We start from the raw sequence: 21037 nt of genomic DNA, 5'->3' as shown, positions 1-21037 counted from the left end.
AGATTTAGGCCCAACATATTAACTGTTTTCCTCTATCCAAGAGTAACACATTCCCTTCTGCTGTAAACATTCAACTGGGATTTTCTTTTAAAGTCAAGAATTGAATTTAATGGGATATTAACAGAGGCTATAACACTGGATTGTATTGGAGAATGCAGAAAGTGAGCAATCTAATAAAATGACAGTTGTTTATTAATGTTTAAAAATTATGAATAGAGCTTGTAAAATTCTAGGATAAATGTTTTCACTGGGAGTGTCTCATGATCAGGTTACTGCCTGAAAAATCTATCCATTTGCAGCTATGGTGAAGAGTTCTTGTGTGGGGAGTTTGTTTTTTTTTTTTTTTTTTTCCTTTTTTAGTGTGCCATGTACTACCTTCTAGTTTTCTGTCACTTAGCCAAATACAAGGATTATCACTCTGAAAACTTTCATCTGAAAGTGAAATAAATTAGAGACACAAACTGAATTGGTTGTGCCATCATGATATGAGTAGAAAAAGAGACGAAATTTACTTTGAACTATGCAGCCAGTTTACTTCTCTACTTTGTTTCATTTTTAGGACGTTAGATACTTTTCTCACGGATAGCTGAGCCCTTTTTTTCTTTTGTCATCAAACCAAGCTTTTTTGTTACATCTGCAAATCCCTATTATCTTAAGAATCACAAAAAACTACCTCCTCTTTTAAAGCTTTGATGAAGTGCATTCCTAGGCAGGCAGTCTTGTATGAAATGAAATTACTTGATCTATTTCTGCTTTCTTACTATTATTAAAAATATCTTTGCAGTACTATATCCTCTGAAATCAGTTCTAGAACATACCAGATTTCATCCTTGTAGCTAATACTTTACTAACCAGTTCCTGCATGCATACATGCCCATACATTTAAACACTTTTTTTTTTTGTGATTCTTAGCTTGAGAAAACATGATGAAACACGATTTAAAACTTGGTTTTGTGCGTACAATTTTTATTTGGTGATTATTTTATTTTCTAACAACATCCACATTTATGTGCTGTGAACAGCCCATAATCACAGTGATGTAAAAGACATAGATTCAAATTTGGTCTATGTTGATGTATTGAACATTAATGGAATAGCCACTTGATAGCAGACTTGCTATAGTTTTAAAAGTCACTTAAATTTTTACAGTACCTGGTAATAAAACACCATTTAAAATCAGAGCTCCATTTTGTACAATGGCATATATACACTGAAAAGATTTAAACTGTTTATATCCACATGGTAAGCTTTGAAACACCGCTTCGGCAATGGCAGCTCTCAACCATACATAAGTATATGAGGAGGGGAAATGAATCTTATTGTGCAGATATTCATGCAAATAGACCACTGCGTAACAGCCATAATAAAGACATGGAGAACGGGGCTCAGATTAGCTAACAGCTCAGATTAATTAACAGGTTTGTTGTCCAAATGTTGGAAAAAAATAAGTACTGTAGAAATTTGAGGACCAGAAACACTACGCGCAAAGCATATCAGAAAGAATATACTTAAAATACAATAGGAAATAATTCTTAGGCTTATTTACAAAAAGTAAAAAATGAAACTGCTTTATTTCTTCTGTAGAATAATTATGGTAATCATGTTTCTCAAATTCCAGTCTACAAATTCAACAATATATAGTACATTAGAGATCAAAGAAGCATGCATTTTCTATGTTACCTATGTGATGTAATATAATTATTTCAAAATGGGAATGATAAATGTAATTTATTAATTCCAACCTTGTGAAAAATTTTACTCAGGGAGAGACCTATAATTCTGAGACGGAAAATCAGAGAGTAAATTATCTCTATTAAAAATGTTTTTTTGAGTGAAATGAGTAAAGATGTATACTATGTATAAAGTATACCTCATTACAAGAAAAAAGATCCTTCAGTGTAATTCTTCTTAAAATTACCATGCAAATAAAAAATGTGTGTCCTCTGAAGTACCCTTTTTCATGTTTTATGATACAGAATGAGTAAGAATGGGATTTTAAAACTTGAAGGAGGTTGGTGGTTTGGGTTTTTTGTTGTTTTTTTTTTGTCTACCAACAGCTCTAACAGTTTCCTAGTTTAAAGGCTCCAGAGAATGTAGAAATAGAGGTTGCATTAGATATTCCAAAGTTTCATACTGGTATGTCACATCATGACTTAAATAATAGAAGTCCTATTTCTATACATCTTCAAATGCCCCATTTTGTCTATATTTACGGGTGGTATGGGATTGCACTTCACTATTGTAATTTTTGAGTACCATGCAAATGCTATGGAGAAAACTTTAAAATAACCTAGCTACAATAAACTATTCTGCTTTCAAGTTGTTTTGTTTTGGTTTTTTTTTAATTATTCTAGAAAATTTACCTGCTCTTTTGAGAAATGACCTGAATGTACGGCTCCTCTTCTTTATCACGTCTCAACCTGACCTAATTCATTACCTTTGCCTGGAACATACCACACGTTTTTTGGTGGGTTTATGTAGTTTTTATGTGCTACTGGGTAGATCTTCCTCTGCTGGACCTGCACCTGACAGCAGTGCTCTGAGGGAACAGATTAATTAATGTAATTAATTTTAATCATATTTTTAAAGTAAGGACGTAAACAATAAGTAATAAATTTTTCTTTTTTATTTTTCTAGTTTAAGTGAGTCGGAAGGACAAGTTTAGTATAAAGCCTATTGTACGTTGGCTGTTTGGCTTTATCAAGGCACTTTATCTGGAAAACCCCTTTCTTTGGCTTGCACGGTATCAAAACTCAAGCTTACTGAAAATGGAAAGTTCTGTCAAGGCATGTTGTCATTAAGCCAGGAAGGTCTTTTTCTTCTTGACCAAACTAGCAACTCATCATTAGGGTAGTAGAGATATCGATGAATGTAAAGATTTTACAGATTTCAAGATAGGTCCATTTTCAACAAGACATTTTGGGTAGTTACGTAGCTTTCCTGTTAAGGACCAAATATAAAACTAAGCTTAATTTATAATTAAAATAAAGATCTGCATATGTAAAAACCCTTAAAAAATGTTTTTTAGAAATCTGCTTGTTGCTTCATAACTCTTCTACTTTGCTACTACAAAACTTTGAGCATTTACCCAATAAGACCTGCATCTTATCTTGAGTAGATGAGTGAAGCCCATTTTACCTTTAAAAAAAAAAAAAAAAAAAGTTTACCTCTTGAGCCAGTATTTCTCCTCTTATGCTACTGACTCTTTAAGTCAGTGGGTGTGAAGCAAGATGTCTGGGAGCAGGGTACAGCCCAGTGCTCTTTCAGGAGAAGCAATAACAGCTCTGTAGATAATTAGGGAGGACTTTGTCCCCCGCTGTGGTGTGGGAAACACAGGCAACAACTCCAAATTTTACTCTCTGAAGTAGAATTGATCAATTAAAACCAGACTGAGACAGGATTTGGTGGTGCTTAGGCAGCTTAGAGAGAATTTGAACTTTGTCACCAAACTGAGATGAGGTGGGAAATTTCTGCTGTTAACCGGATGAGGTGGAGCCATGAGCATTACCGCCATGTAATACTGGTGGTAATGTTCCATACTCATTATCTTATTCTCAGCTGGTCACTACTAAGATGTTTCCAGATCCTCTGTAGCATACTCTGTAGGAGGACACTGGGTTTTAAAAACATAGAGCAGTTATGTCCACTGTCATATTACCTAGTACTCTGAAAGTTACTACCATCAATAAAATCTGACACTGTAAGTCTTTGGTATCTGTTTAATATGACAGCAAAACACGGTAAAGAAAAATGTTTAAATGACTTCTTGTACAAACATTCGTTACAATTTATATATGTTCTAAATATTTTAAATTGTTTCATAGTCTTAAAATCAGCTTCAATATTATTCATTCAGGTGTTTTCAAAACCAGATAATCAGAGCTTTTGCAGTAGTTAAATACTGCTAGGTTCAACTTTGGGGTGGTCGAGGGAAAGGGGATGCAGGTAGTCCTGGAATTAAACACGTCAGGCATGTTCTTTTGTTGACCTGCAAACCTCTGGACTTGCACGGCTTGAAAAGCAAGGCATAACTTTGAACTTCATGGCTTTAAAAAGTAGCCAGGAACTCTGCATACAGTGTGGCATCACCTAGCAACAGGACTATTTTGCAATTTTAATCTTGCTCTATTGCATGGGAGTTATGGCCAGAACCTCGTTCTGCTGTGCAGGCAGAACAAGCCATAATGATTTAGGGGCAACAAAATATTTTACTCTGTATATTTACCTAGGAATGACGAGTATTTCTTAGTGGCTGTGGCTGAGAAAGCCCTGTAACTTTAATGCTGATGCTGATCTGTTTTAGTCACCTTGGTTCTTGTTTCTGTCTCTTCTTGGTGTGAAAACCATCTCCAGCAAAGGCTGCCTTTCTATCGGGTGCATGGATAAGTCATTGTTTTTCTGGATGTTGTTAAGGCCTCTTCCTGTCGTTGTCTGTACTCTGCACCTTCTCAGAAGAGTCACCAGAATTGCTTTCATCATTACCATGGCAATAAACTTTCCTACACAGCCCCGAGGGCCGAATCCAAACGGTTGGAAATAGCGTGGAGGAACCTGCACAGAATGACATGAGGAAGAAACTTTTAAGACACATTTTTCTTCATAAACATAAACAAAATTATGATGGAGATTGGTGGTAAATATATTCTGAAAAACTTGTGGGAATAATGGCTTAGGAGCAATTGCTTCTTTCCTTTACACTGAACAGCCCTCCCACCCAAGTCAGGCCGAAGCACAGACCCCCACAGAAGCTATGCCGTTGTGAATGTGATGGTAACAGGGAATCCGAAGTGAAGCAGTTGGATTCTGCTCATGTAATTCAGTCTTTCTCCTGTGAACTACAAGGATTTTACCACAAGCTGTGAAATGGACTGAAGCTTTCACTCTTTAATACACATTAAAGTTCATGAAAAACTTTTTCAGAAAGTGTTCATTACATAGCTCATAAATGAGCTGCAGGCTGATGCCCTGTCGAAAGAAAATCTTAAAGCAAACACCTCCCACAATTGTCATTAAAAAGCTAGTGTTCATGAGAATTAATTTATCATAAAATGTAATGGTGAAAATTTAATTTTATATCTAATACAGAGATAACACTTATAAAATAATTGTATCCTGTCCTATCAACTAAAGTGTAAAATGCAAGATTCCCAGAACTGTTGAAGAATGCCTAGACAGCTTCTGCTACTTTTATTGACGTTGAATAGATCGGTTATTCAAAACAATCCCAGCAGCATGAGTAGTACTCCTAATGAAGTACAAAGTTACTTGTTATAAGTGAGAAAAAGCAAGTCTGGCTATAAATAAATTATTTTTCTTCATCTGTGTAGCTTTCTTTTAAGAAAGAATGGTATGAGCTGTGTTCTGACTACCTATTTAACCCAAGAATAGTGTAGAAAGGGTTGCTTTCTATAATCTAGAAAAAAATGTACTTTTTTTTTCTTATTTTCAGACTGAGAAAAGTGTTTTCTATTCAATTTTTTTTCAAAGAAACTGAGCTGTAGTTTTTGAAAAATTATGGTTTAATACAAATGTTTATAACAAAGCAAGTACAGCATCTGGCAGTACAGCGCAATGACAAACGCACAGCCTGGGAAAATGGAAAAATGTTTAGATTTTAACAATGCCATCTTATAATAAATAATGATGTGGATTGCTATTCACTTAAAGACCTGTGTGAAAATTGTGCCTGCCAAAATAATTATGTGGCAAAGAGAATGCAATAAGATCAAAAATGTGTGGTTAAATATTTGGTGAATCGGAAATATTTTAGTAGCAGAATGTACTTATAAGCAAGAAATCCATTTTGATAGAAATACTTAGAATGAAAATAACGGGTGAATAGTTATTATAAACTTAATTACTTTCTTCTTGAATTTTTCAAAATTACTTCTTTCTTGAGCTGTTGTTTTTAATACTGTGTGCAGAGTTTGCTATGGGTAATCAGGCAGCAGTTTAGAAAGGTTAACCACGTTGTTTAGCACTCATCTGTGTGTGTGGCACATGTGGTACTCCTTGATTTTTGATAGGAAAAATGTAAAACTTAGGGGTGTGTGTCTGGCTTGAACATTCATATCTTTTGTTTCTTTATTTTCTTAATTATTTCTTTAGGCTTTACTAGTAATCCCATTTTTAGCGTATCAAAGTGGGTCATCTATTTATTTCTCAAAAATTGAAATTACTGTCTGTGGATGCTTATATGTGCAGCTGCTAACATCTCAAAAGAAAAGAATTTTTGCTAGGTAATAAAATTATTTCCTATATTTTCTAGTTAGACAAAATGAGAACTATAACAACTGTAGAAAACATTAATCCTTCAGCTTCAACACTATTCAACTTTAATGTTTGACAAGCCACTAGAAATGTAAGAGAAAGTTTGTGTAGCAGGAAAATGTGTGCATCTGTGATATTAAGGCAGTTCTGCAGTTGAGATTCCCTTAGCAGAACTAAGTAGCTTATGCCCTCCACTCTTGCATGGCTATTGCGATAGGACAAGGGGTAATGGCTTTAAAATAGAGGGGGGTAGATTTAGATTGGATATTAGGAAAAAATTTTTTCCAATGAGGGTGGTAGAACACTGGAACAGGTTGCCCAGAGAGGTGGTGGATGCCCCATCCCTGGAAACGTTCAAGGCCAGGCTGGATGAGGCTCTGAGCAACCTGATCTGGTTGGGGATGTCCCTGCTCCTTGCAGGGGGGTTGGAATAGATGACCTTTGAAGGTCCCTTCCAACTCTAACCATTCTGTGATTCTGTTTATTCCAGAGATCTTTCTAATTCCCCTCACAGGAGTGCTAACAGAACCTTAGTATTTTGAAAATATTTTGTGCTCTGTCACATGTGTAGCAATATCTCCCACTTCCATCTGCACTGATTAACAGCCAAAACCAAGGAGTCCAATGTGCCACATGGAATCAGTCTATTTTCTTTCAATGTAGTTTTAATCTCTCCAGATGATTATTACTGAACAAATACAGTTATGCAATAAAATGTTTGATCAGTAATCAGAAATGCAGAGGTCTAAATGAAAGTAAATAATCTGAAGGACAATTTACCATAGTAGGGGATTACAAGTAGGAAAAATGTTCACATACTGCTTTTGATACAGAGCTCAGTAATGTAGACTAAAGAAAATTCTAGTTCTTTTGTGAGTTAGAATGTAACTTCCATTGAAGCTGCTGTGCTGAACTGGGACTGAATTACTCTACATTTGCAGTATTGAGTTGGTTAAAAGATGGGATTTCCATTTTGGTCTATAAAAGATGTTTGTTTATTTAGGATTTTTTTTTTTAAAAAAAAAAAAAAAGGAGAGAGAATAAAATGGGTGCTAGATTCTCAGTCTCTCAGGAGTTACTATACTGCTTCACCTCTCCAGAAAATCCTCATGTGGCCTCAGCTCTGTGTTGGACTGCTTGCATAGCTCTAGGTCCCTAAAGCCACTTTGTTTTGTCCAGTGTCAGGGGATACAGAATGTGTGGGTTTTGACAAATTTAATCGGAAATTTTTAATCAAAATGTCTAGAAAAACTTTGGTTTCAATATCATAATTATTTTTTTTAGTTAAAAGGCACTTTGATAGGAAAATATCTGCCCAGCTTTTAATAATAATAGTAATAAACAGGATGTATAGCTAATTAAGCATTTAGACAAAGGTGAAACAGTCTTATAGTTACAAAGTTCTTGATCAAAATAAGAGGAAGATACATGGTCAATAAATAACACCTTTTAGCCTGTAAGAAATAAGATAGAAAACTTACATTTTTCTCAAAATTTTCAAGGGAAAACTCATTTGGCTTTGGGAAGAATTCAAGCTTGTGCATACGTCCGATATTGAGAATAATATTTGTCCCCCTTTTCACAGGATAGCCATCAATTACATCATCTTGTAAAGCTTTTCGCATGATCAAGTCCACAACTGGCTGGTATCTCATGCTCTCATAAATAAAATTCTCCACGATTTTTAAGTTTGGCATGTCATCACTCTGTATGTCTCTGTCACCTTGAGGAATAAAAAAAGATGGTGAAAAGTTGGTTATGAATTTAATAGCTTCATTGTACAAATACCAAAACATTTTTGGAAGATTCTTGGTTGCTGAAATGGTAGGAGGGATCCAACAGCATCTGAGTAGTTTTATGTTGCTTTACGTTTTTGGGAAATCTGGTATATTGTTCATCAGCATAAACCCCAGTTTATTAATTTATTATCTTCTCACCTTGTCTTCTTCTTAATACATTTAGGAGTCTTTGTTCTGCTTTTTTGTCAATGACAAAATTCTGAAAGTCTTTCCCTGACTTTTTTATGACTTAGAGCAACAAGACACAATAAAGAAATCTTCTGAGAGCTGACAGAAAATGGAATCTCAGAATAGTCTGTGGGTGAAAGATAACTTCGTAGAGACCTTATATTTTCACCGTGTGATTTGGCTGGACGTGGAGCTAGGGCTGTGGCCTGTTTCAGTTGCCATGAGTAATTTCCTCCCAGCTGGATTCCATCAGCAGCAGTATTTGTGCCAGGACACACTGCCAGTGGGAGCCTTATGTTAACTCTCACGGCACAAGCAATTCAAGAACTGCAGCCTGACCGGTGCAGTGGTAGGTTTTCAAGATAAAAGGCAGCTTTGCTGCTCCAGTTGGTCATTTGCTTAAGGAAAAAACACAAAAACATTCTACTGCCCTAGAAATCAAGGCTATCAGAAAGGAAGAGGGAAAATAGTGAGTACTCAACTCTCATGAGGACAATAAAATAAGATTTTTTAAAAAGTATTTTAGAAAAAAACAGTAAAAGATGTTGTACACTTTCCAGTGTTTAACTGACCAGAAGTTAATGTTGAATAAGAGTGGATGAAATTAATTTCTATATTAGTTCAGTGTCAGGCTTTGAATGAAGTCTAGAGAAAGGGAAGAATACAAATTTGGAATATCTTGATTGTGTTTTGAATGGTTAGTAATTAACGAGGATATTAGTTTGAAATCAAAATGGATGACAGTAGAATACAACTTCAATATTATCTAATCTTTCCCTTCTGCAGTAATAGTGAAACATAAGTTCTATTTATGCACAAAGAAATATTGGTGATTAGAAGTATTTGAAATGAGTATCATCTTTTGGTATTTCAATGTAAATGGAAAATAATTTCAGTAGAACCTACAAGGTTACTGCTGATTTGCACTGCTGTTGCTGAGAAGTGAATATAGCACATTCTTTCTAATAGATTGTCAATTCTGATTCCTGTTTGAATTTGTCTTACAAATTGCTCATCTTCTTTCATTTGATCTTGAGTACATTCTTTCATATATAATGGTAGTTCATATATTTTACAGCAAATACTTCATTAGAAGAAAATACTTAGAATTTTCAACCTTTGAATAATCAAAATTAGATCACTGCTGAAGGAAAACTATATTCCCACATCACTGCCTTGCAGCTCTTTCTTACCCATAATGGTTTCAATTTCTCTCATCATCTCCTCTTCCACTGTGGGGTGCTCTGCAATCAGTATTAGCATAAAGAAGAGAGTCACAGACAGAGTATCAGGAGCAGCAATCATCATCTCCAGCACACACTGGTTCACATTCTCAGCAGTCAGATCCCCCCTGTTCTATAAAAAAAAAAAAATTGAAATTTCGGGTAAAACGTTGATTGCTGACCTCTGATGCCAACAAAGGTCCTACAGCAGCAGAAAGGGAATGACCTAGAATATCTGCTTTAAACAAAAGTAAAAATCTTCACAGTTTATCTCATGCTAAATAGCATTTTTTTTGTCTTTCAGAGAAAAATAGAAAACTCATTACATTACATCACAGAAAAGCAAGAGTTTGTTCTTAGCTCAGATTCTTATTGATTTATTGCCTTTCCTCAGAGTTTGTGAGCTGTCAGAGATTTTTGCAAGATAGAATTTACATAGCATTTGGAGCCTTTGAGAAAAAAAAAAAAGGCAATGCATCGAGATAAAATACAGGGGTTAGGGAAAGACTGGAGGACATTGAGGGACAAATGCAAAAGTTTTAAGGACATTGTTTAAGCTGTGAGAAAAATCAGACATTTTCAGTTCCTGAAAATGCAGCTATTCAATGTTTGGATACTGTTAGGGACTCCCCAGAACAAACTAACTTGTGTCCCTTTATGGTGACGTGACTTTCAGATGGATGCATCCAGTTTAAGTTGCAAAGCCTGTGTTGTTAGTGACAGGAGAACGTCAGAAAAATCAGTTAGCCATATTTTGAGTACATTGACAATACCTGTGCAAAAATCAACTGGGATGCAAAATCCATGTGTTCATCCAACTTTTCAACAGTGGAAAGCTGTTGTCGTTTCTGTTCTATTAAGATTTCCATTGCTCCTTTCAGATCCTTTCTGAAAACAGATAAAATCCAACGTATTGATAAACATCTCCAGACTTTCAGTATACATTAGGATATGATTAAAAACATAGACATTATCCCAGTAAAAACATCTACAAATGGCAGAAGTTAAGTATTCCTAAAAGTGGTTATATGGTTCTCTACAAAAGCAGTAATATTAAAGGAAGGTGAATTTTCTTATTATTTCTTATTAAGTAATTTCTTGTTAGTTTGGACTGAAATAGTGTTCTCTTTTTATAGGATAGATGGAAAAGGATGAAAATATATCTGTATATTTTATTAATGAATAGATTTTTTTAAGATTTATTAACATTCCCAAAGGATTAGTTTATTTCCTTCTATTTTATGCTGTATTTTATCAGTGAATAAAATGAACTTAGGCAACATTGGGGGATAATTGATAGAAAAATGTAGATAAATGTTAGAAAAATTATACCATCTTGAAGGCAGGGTTGATCTAAAGTTTTTGTATTTAAATAGTCAGTAATACTGTGTGAACAATTTGTATTTCAGTGGTGGGGAAAAAAGCAAAGTTCAACAGTTTTTATAATTTTATTTGGGATTTTTGATTAGCTATAGATTTGAAGGCAATTCTTCTTAAACAGTATTTTGAAAAGTTTTTGAATGAAATTCTCAGCCTTTCCACTTGTTTTTTATTGTTGGGATAGAAAATTTGACTGGGTTTGTAGAGATAACTGCATTGAAACTTCAAACTTAGTAAAGTTCTTATTATTTATAACACTTTTTTTATGCATTAGAAATAGCAAATTTCCAACTTTATCAGAAGAATATCAGAAGTCATCGTATCCTGTAGTGGTTCTTTGAATTTAAGTCCAGCAATCTTTATATTTTATTTTTTTCAGTAGAAATCTATGAATAAGTTCAATTTTAATAAGATTGCTTTTGAAACATCAATATTTGCCTGCAGGGACTTTCTAGTAATAACTGGGCCACCACAGTTAGCTAGTATTAGAATCACAGGATAAAGCACTAATCAGTGCCATAATAAAACTGGCAAGCAAATGTTAGAGAAGGTAAATCTTATGTCTAGTTCATAAGAGTTGTCGATGACTTTAAATCAACCTCCATCTTTCCCTTAAAGACTTTATGTTACATAGTACTATAAAAACAATTTATTAGACGTGCTTCGTAAGTAGTTTCTCTCACTAGATGGAATCCAGAATGAAAAAAAATGATTGTCAGTTCTTTTTGTAGCTAGTCGTCTTTTGATGGAAGGCAGCAAATGAGATCGTAAAAATAGAATAGGCATTTCGTATTTTTTTGCAAAGAGGAAGATGGCAAAACAAATTTTTTTTTTTCCTAAATAAGGAACAAATACAACACCCTTGAAATGGATTATCATGCTGAGCACCAAGTTTTAACTCTAAAATGAGCTGTTGATTCAAAAATTCATGTTGAGGCTGCCAAAACCAGAATTATACTCAGAGGTTAACTCTTCTGGGACAGTCCCATGGATGTGGATGGATATTCTTGTTTTGCTGAACTGTGTCCTACTATTTGGCTGTCCTCAACTAGATAGCAAATGTAACTTCACCCCTCATGCCATCTTTTCCTTGTCTGTTCAAACTGAACCAGTGATTTCAATTTAGTTTCACATCTGAGCTGGCATTAACTAGTATTTTGGTGAGTAAACTAGGACTGAATAGTTAAGGGCTTTAAATCACCCCTGAGATTTGCCACTTGTAGCATCAGCAGCAGATCTTGTTCTGTTGTTGTATGGGGTTTGCAGACAGGGGACTTCATCCAAATCCTGCAAGTTTCACAGTTTGTTTTCTAAAAGGCAGAGGAAAATATCAAGGAAGAGCTCCTCCTTAGAAAGAAAGAATCTTATGCAAATTATTTATAAAACTGCTGATACTTACACGGCCTCTTCATATTTCTTGCACAGCCAAGAAATCTTAAAAAAGATGTCAGGCTTTAATAAAAGTGCTTGCCAAGCATCAAAGTAGTTCTGAATCTTAAGTACAATGGCATGTTCTGAAAAGAAATGTTAACAAAAAGCGGTTTTGTTAAATATGAGCCTCAATAGTCAAATAACACAAATGCTTCAGAAAAATTAATGAAAAGGCCCTGTTCTCTACTCCGACTATGCTTGTGGGAATTTGATAAACAAGTGGTTTTAATACATGGTCGACAGCTCTAGGAAACATTTGTAGCACACTGGAGAAAACTTACAGATCTTTGTAAAAACTTTTGGTAGCTAGTTAAAAGGAGATAGTGGTGTGTCAACCAGAGCCAAATAGTCTCCCACAGGAGAGCAGAAGCAGCATATTGAAACGGGATAAGTCATACATCACAATGATGTTATTTCTGTCATGTGGTTTTGAGGATAAAGAAATCACAGAAGACATAAATTGTCAGATGAACTTTTCAAGGCAGTAATTTAGTTTGGTGGAAAGATTTCTGATTATGCATGTAATACTGGGATTTTACCAATTCAGTGCAGGAAAGTCTCTTTAAATGGTATTATTTATTTAGAGGAGTGCGGCAAGATAAATGTATAATTTTTTTTGTCATATAGAATTCTTTTTTTTATAACTAAAATCACTCAAACCAATTTCAATTAATTATATGGTGATAGAAGAGTCTATTTTTGCACTGCTTTCTGAAGCAAAACTTCTGAGTGGTATTGATGAATTTTCCTTGGACATGCACTTTAGATTCATTGTAAGGCATGAAAATCAAGCTGTCAGTACCATCCAAAGGGATCCCAAGAAAAAGCTTGTTAGATGTGTCAAGCATGATCCGTCTCATAAGATTCAACGCGTTGATGTTTCCTGCTTCAGTGGTTACTTCCCCTAGTTTGTCCAGGTGATCAACTGTCGATTCAACACAAATTGCTATCATACGCACAAGACCAGGACCAGACAGAGCTGAAATATATGTGCAAAATGATAAAAAGATTGGTTAACTTTCATACCTTATTTATAACTTATTGATTGGCAATAATGGTGTCAATAAAATGTAAAAACATCATAATGTGAATCATTGGTATAAAATTGCTCTGAAACTTACTGATTTCATATTTTGAAGTAAAAATGTAAGCATTTTGACTTAAAATGATAATAAACTCAAAGCCCAAACTTTTATTGTACCCAGCTACTTTGTATCTCAGACAAACATTAAAGCCCAGCCTGGCAGCATGCTGCGTGTTTAGCCCACCTGAGTCTGCCCACCCGTGCGCAGTGGAGATAGCGTCATGATGGATTTATTGCATTTTAAGAATTCAAAAGCAACAAAAAGCAGTGGTCTGTTCTATTGCTATGTAGTTCAGTGGAATTTTGGAGGCTCCAGCTGGAATTGATTCACATAATTTTTGAATGACTTTGGAAATCTTGCCCTAAGTATTCTGTTTAAATTACTTTTCCATACCAGAGTTGCTGTAATTACCTCAAGGACACTATTTTATCATATATATATAGAGAGAGAGGTTGGGTTAGGGATTGTGTGTTTCTAACTGAGAAGAGAGGAGGTCTGTTTCGTAAATAGAGAGAACTGGTAGTTCTAGGAATAAGTATAAATTTTTTTTTTTCCTGCTCTCTTCAACCAGTACTAAGTTGCTGATATTTTTCTATAGCAAAATCAGGTAGGAAAGGCCCAAGTGTCATATAAGAGCACAGATAGATTAAAAAAAACAAACAAACAAACAAAAAAACAACCAAAAAAACCCAAAACAAAACAAAAAAACCCCAACAACTTTAAGCCAAAATATAATTAATTTATTTTTGGTGCCACTTTATTTTTATTTTCAGTTTCTGGAATCACTGTCGCTAACTACCACAGCCTCAGCTGTTGAGAATATTTTCTGAGCTGTGGAGCTTGCAGAAGTAGTGTGGCAGTTCTGTTAGGAAGGCTGTAAGATCATTGAAGTAGCTAATTCTAATGGTATGCAAATACTGAAAATGTTCCATTTACAGAAAGAAGGTGAATCAAAACTTGCACATTCATAAAACAGTAACACTGGAGTTTATGTAATTTCCTATTTGATTGCAAACTAGTGATGTTAATTACTTAAGTCTTTTTCTCTGTTACTACATTAATTCCTGGCATGTTAAAGGGATTAATAAATAGTTCTGCTGTACAGATCTAAATTAATTTTTAAACAAAAGCACTTTTTTTTTTTTTTTTTCCCCAAATTAGAATGAGACAGAAAAGTCTTTGAATTCAGGGGAGGCTGGGATAGGAAGAGCCAACTGCATTTATGGAAGTGGCAGTTGAGCTAATAGAAATGCTGGACTTGAAACATCAAAGCATTCAAAAACACGGCTTGTGGACATAATTTAATTTTGTTTTAATTGGGCGAGATTAAGAATCTGAAAAACTACTTCAGGACCATTTCAAATAGCATGGCAAGCAGGATAAGTGTGAAAGAACACATGCAAAAAAAGTTTCTATTGGATACTTAAAGATAACTGATTTCTGTAATTTAAGGGTGCAAAGGACAAACAGCATTTCAGAAAAGGCAGGGTGTGTGCTCCAGTGACGCAATGTATTAATGCACGCTGATTTACCTTTGGTGAAAAAGGGTCGAATTTCTTTCCAGTGTGCTGGGTTGTTATTAAATATGATCCCATTTTCATACATGCCAATGCACTGTAATCCAAGCTTGCTCCCAAATCGAGAAACATAATGCCAATGTTTCATTACATGGAACACACTTGAGGATCTGGGAAAGAAACATGGGAAGAGAAAAGCCCAAACCAAAAATACTGTTCCATAGATAGTATACAGAATTTTTATTCTGACATTCTGTAGTTGCTCTGAAGTGGTGCTGACTTGCATTTTCAATTTAACAGGAAGTACAATGCTTCGCATTAAATCTTGTTCCTTTTACATAATTTAAAACTTGATGATAATGCCTTCAGAATGTATATTAAAGCAATAATATATTCTGTTCAGATTTAAAACTGTTTTTCCCTTAAAATGCAAATGGTTACCAGAAGATTTTAATCAGAATAGTTTGTATATTTAGAAACATGTAAATATACAAGATATACTCAGGCAATGACCAATGTCAGTTACGTCAGAAACTGAGATATAAAATATTTGACAATTGATAATTTAATCATGATGTGTATTAAATTAAACATGTACGGTAGCTATTCAGTCATTTCCAGCAGATATATACAGAAAGCACTTAAATATGCAGCATCCTAATATGAAGATATGTATGGGACAAATATTTCGAAATAAAAATGTTAGGGAAATCCGTGATAGGTATAATTCTTTTTACACTTGACAAGGTTTGTTTACATGTGCTGGCAAACAGGTGAGCAGCATGATTGCTTTAAGATACAACTTCCTTTAGAGGGAGCTAGCATTTTAGAAATCATAGAATCATAGAATGGTTTGGGTTGGAAGGGACCTTCAAAGGTCATCTGGTCCAACCCCCCTGCAAGGAGCAGGGACATCTCCAACCAGATCAGGTTGCTCAGAGCCTCATCCAGCCTGGCTTTGAACGTTTCCAGGGATGGGGCTTCCACCACCTCTCTGAGCAAAAACCTGATCAAATGAAGTCCAACAAAAAGAAAGAAAATCAGACAGAGACTGAAATGAAATAGTATGCGATTTTCTTTACCATGTAGCATACTCTGTGGACAAAATCCCATACTTCCTACATGGATTAGCTTATTTTCTTAGTCAGGCAAAGTAAACGAGGCTTTTGCTATTGAGTTTAGCAGTGTTGGGTTTTCACTATAGTTTGCATGACCAGAGGTACAGTTAGCAGTGAGATGCTGTATGGTACAAATAGACAAACGCAGATTAAGGATTGGAATAAAAACGAGGAGTGTGTCTGCAGATCCAGCCTTCCAAGCAACTCAGCATATTCTCTCTTTGCTACACTTCCCCACACCTGCTGTATTTTCTAATTTCCTGAAAGGTGTTTTGCATGTCAGGGAACATCATTGGTATTTTCATGGACATGAAAAGATTATATTGAATTATGAGAGCTGTTTCCAGGATTGGAAAGGTGCAGGAGGCTCATTTTGCTCCCTTCCATTCCACACATCTACACAGGAGACACACAATAAAGTTTTAAGAAAGGATTTTAGTATAGGACTTTGTATAAGCAGATTTTCCTGAAACTATTTAATGAAGTCTTCTAAAAGACAGCATCTGTTGTAACCAAGAATGCAAGTCCTTCTCTCTGTGCATTAATGTCTAAGTATGATCAGATTTGATCTGTAATTCAGATTACATTGGTAGAAATAGTATATTTATGATTCACTGAAATATTTATTCTACATTATTGTTTTTAAAAAGTCAAATACTAGTTCTTTATGTACTGTCAATGCTTTTAAGCAAAAAAAAAACTTATCTCAAAAGTGATGTATTGACTGTAAAGTCTGATGCAGCTGTGGCATTGTTTTATCAGCAGTCCTGATTTCTTTCTGATGAATTGGTAGTACAGAAAATGGAAGACAGCAGCAACACCTATGTAGGATAGGAATGTAAATAGTTTTCCTGTCATGATTACCTCTCTTTACAGAGGTAGAACCAGACAGAGATGAAGGTAACTTGCTTCAGATGGGAAATCCTGTGATAGTTCTCCGTACTGCATTATCTTTAAAAGCTTTTACATAATGAAAGCTGAGTAGGGATTGATATTGCTAATAAAACAGTTGCGATTCTTTATCAGTTACAGATGGGTAAAGGTTTTACTGCTATTTCTTTATTTTCCATGGCATAACTCATAAGCATCCGGAGGATCCAATGCAATAAGCAACCATCCACTGGAGCTAGTAAAATAATAGACTGTGGTTTAGCATTATACTTAATATTGTGTATAACCAATGTCTAGGAGTAAATCCCATTAATTGGAGTGGATTTACTCATAATCCCATAATGCTGCATTTGCTTAATTAACTTGCTGAATTGCAGTCATGATCTTCAAGCATTTATCCCATTTTAAGGAGAAACTTAAGAACACAGGAAACTAAAATTTAGATTAATCCTGCATTGCAGTCAGTCTAGGTTCCTGTATAGTATGTAATCCTAATACTAAATGGAATAGTAAAAGAGACAGTAAATAATTTTTAGGATTGAGACACAGTACTTCATCTTCCTTTCCACAAAAAAAAAAAAAGGGAGAATTCTTGTGGACTTCAATAGTAGAGTCTTTAAAGAAAGAAAATATTAGAAAAAGGTCTGTGAACATCAGGAAGTAGATGATTTGTGTTAGAATATTTTTTGAAAATAATAACTTCTGTTCTAGGTTAGAAAAAAAGATAGCAAAGAGGTTGTAAAAATACTCAAGCTTTTCATATTATTAAGGAGAGAAAATAAGGAATTACTTGCTAATTATAAATGTTTCTTCCCCACTTATCCAAACTCTCACAAATTCTCCATATGTCTTATTGTAGTAGTTGCAGGCTTTCCCTACTCCCATCCAGAGAAATCTCCCATGCGAAATGAGGGGACCAATTCCCATGCAGTATCCCGGCCCTAAGAAACAGAGTAAGAAAAGTTTGGTCTCAGCAGTGCTCACTGACAAGAATGTACCTCTGAGCATCACTCTCTTGAAATGAGCTTTTCAAGATGACAGTCCAGGTCTGCACTGAGCAGTTCACATATATACAATCCAGTTCTGAAGTTCTGTCTTAGAGAAACTTGCATCTCTGTTGTTGAAGCCTCAAATATCTATGGAAGCCTACAGTCCATTCAATGTACATGCAACAAATGGCATTAATTACTTCTTTCTACAACTTCAAAGTGCTGCTTTGAGATTGCTTACATTTGAAGGGACAACAGCTAGATATCAGGAAGAAGAAATGAACTAGAAAAAAATGCATATGGCTTATTAATTTGTGATTCCAACAAATCCTTTGAGTGATTTTTGTGCTGAACTGTCATAGTAACACCTACACAAGTCAATATGCTTTTTGATGGAATTAAATGTAATTAATTATATTTCTCAAAGTCATTAATACTAGAGTGAGAAAATATGAACATCTTGAGTCCGTAAAATGGTATTATATCTTTCTAGCATATACATAATAAAGCAGAAACCCAAATGTCATATATTTATATAGCCAAGCCAGGTTTATTATGGAAAATCTGAGGTTAAATAGAGCCTGATTTCTTTTATCAGTTCTTATAAAAAGTTTTATTATTTAAACTGACTCTTGGTAAATTTTGTTGGCATACAGTCATTATTCAGCATTACTTTCTCACTTAAATTTGAGAAAAAGACACAAAAAAATACTCTGATAGCTTTTCAGTTGATACTATGGCTAAAGTTAATTTACCTGGTATTGATGAAGTTTCTTCGTGGTTCCATATTAGAAACAGAAAGCACATGAGAATAAGTATGGGCACTGTGGCCACGGGCATCGTATCTGGTACTAGGCTGGTGATGTTGTAGTGCGTTGGATTCAGGGTGTCCAGTACCATCTTTTCCCCTTTGCTTTAGGGAGAGAGAAAGGGAAAAGAGGCAGAGTTTTTTTCAAATATATATTCAGCTTTTGTCGGTACCTCTCAGCCTCTTTGTGTAGGTCTTGTGAATGAGCAAATTAGCACTTGAGGTGGCTTTATTTTATAACGAGAGTGGCTGCCTGGACTGATTGCCAGGACAAGCTACGTCACAAGTCGAAAGAGACACACAGCAGACACTCTTTTTGCTTGGAAATAACAAAGCTTTTCTGACCTTGATATTGAAGCATTGTTTTGGATACTTTGGCTGACAGACCTCTTATCTCTGATATTGCGTTGGCTGGCCAACACTGAGGTTTACTCCTTGCAAATTTCTAACCAAAACACAAGAAATTAAACTTTCAGCACATGTGGAAGCATTGAACAAGTTCACTCGCAAACTTTATCTCTCTTACTCAGCTTTTTCCTTACTGCATGCCTGTAGTGCCAGAGTCCTTGAATTTCCAGAATAACTGCATTAGCTTTCATGATGCAGATAAAAGAGTATCCCAGGTTTTTGTCTGAAACAATGTGTTATGGGTTTTTTTAATTGTCAGCCTTTGGGGGCAATACAGTGCGTTGCATTTCTTTATGGTTCTTCTGCGAAATTGTTTGAAAAATACAGCATATGCCATAAGAGACAGAGCATGGATTGTCTGGTACCATATTTTTCCTCAAGCAGTAATCAGCACTTGGCACAGGAAATTAAAACCAAGCAAAAGGACAGGTCTGTTATGCACAGGGGGAGTAGAAGGATTCCTTCAAAGTCATTTCGTGTATTTTTGACTTTAAGTAACAAAACATGATAACTGATTGTACCTGAGAAGGAAGATGTTATTCTATGACTAAGAACTCACATAACCACAGAAAGATACTTGCTTTTGTACCTGTAATTTAGTAATAAAACACCTTCCTAATTCTGGTCTGACAATAATTACGAATAGATTTGCTTTGTTCCTTCCTGTGAAAATATTTCAGAATTGAAGGATGTATTTACTGAATAGGGAGCTTTTTGTTACCGTTTACTTTTCAGCAAGTGCTTTCTTGTTTGTCTTGTACTTTGGACTCACACTGCAGAAGAAAGTACAGCTTTCTTTGTAGTTACTATCAGTGCTATAATTGTATTAAACTAAGCCAGAATGCGGTAGATGCTTTCTAGACAGTAAGAAAAATAGTATTTATGGTCAAAGTAGGAAATATATAGAGTAGGCAAAACCCTGGGGAAGGGAGCAGGCAGCGGCTCAAAACCTTGCAGGGGCATGCAATGCTTCAGTATTTTGTGTGATTGCTATGGAAGGCTTCTGGTAGTGTTGTGATCCAAAATAACCATGAGCAAATACAGCAGGTGACCTTTTGGAAACATGTGCCATTCTGATAACTAGCAGTACACCTCTTGGGAGAGTGTCCATGCCCATATCACACCTTGTGCACATTCAGCTGTTGTACTGTGTTGCATGTTGTGAAAAGTGTTTTTGTAATCACAAGCATTTTTATAATGTAATAATATTTGTTAGTTTTACTGATGTACTTTTGCTCACTAATAATATTTGTTTAGTATGAGTAAAAATGCTAGCTTTAAATTTCCATGAGTGCTATTGGTTATCACAGTAAAAGCATGCCTGCATGTGCATGTCAACATGTTTATTAGCTTCAGTTCCTTTCACAAGATGAGTTTACAGCATTATAGAAGGAAATGACTACACTTAGGACATATTGTTTCACATTTTTGGTGCTTTCTGTCTGGATCTGAGTGAACTTCATCTTTACACTCCATTGCCACAGATAGGCTCTGTTTTTTTTCATGTCCAAGGCATTCTGGTGTGTCTGTACAGTAACTTCTCTGCCTCACATTCCCTGGCATGAAATAAACACACCTCCATGTACAATTGTGTATCTATTGAATATTACATCTGTAGGGGAAGCCCTGCTAGAGTTCAAGGTGTTGATACATTTGCACGGTGTACTTAGCAAGCCTGAGTCTCCCTCTTTGATCTTGCTTGGTGTTTATTCACAGCTAAAGCTTATCTTTGCATTAACAGAGAAATGGAGGCAGATTTCTGTCTTTTGAAAATAAATGAATTGGGTTTTAGGTTCTAGATTACCCCAACTTCATAATTTTTATATTTTTTTAGTAAAAGAATGAAATCTTATTTGGATGTGATATTATATACAATACATCAATGTGCACCTTGCTGTTAGATTTGAAATTTTTATATACTAGATTGTGGTCTCATGTAGATAAAAATTA

General features: G+C 35.1%; 1 protein-coding gene across 1 annotated transcript; it reads right to left on the bottom strand.

The window, feature by feature from the left end:
- Positions 1-3705: 3705 nt before the first annotated feature.
- Positions 3706-18771, bottom strand: CYP19A1 (cytochrome P450 family 19 subfamily A member 1). Its single transcript, XM_010120802.2, has 9 exons — positions 18627-18771; positions 17673-17823; positions 14889-15043; positions 13074-13250; positions 12240-12354; positions 10234-10348; positions 9431-9593; positions 7752-7993; positions 3706-4551 (listed from the first exon to the last, which is right to left on the bottom strand). The coding sequence occupies exons 1-9, from the start codon at positions 18769-18771 to the stop codon at positions 4300-4302; spliced, it is 1515 nt and encodes a 504-aa protein (XP_010119104.2). The 3' UTR covers positions 3706-4299.
- Positions 18772-21037: the final 2266 nt, after the last annotated feature.

Source organism: Chlamydotis macqueenii, chromosome 12 (assembly GCF_036417535.1).
Source record: "Chlamydotis macqueenii isolate bChlMac1 chromosome 12, bChlMac1.mat, whole genome shotgun sequence".
In the NCBI taxonomy this organism is placed as follows: domain Eukaryota; kingdom Metazoa; phylum Chordata; class Aves; order Otidiformes; family Otididae; genus Chlamydotis; species Chlamydotis macqueenii.
The sequence above is the reverse complement of the archived record's forward strand: the minus strand, read 5'-3'. Positions and strand labels throughout refer to the sequence as shown.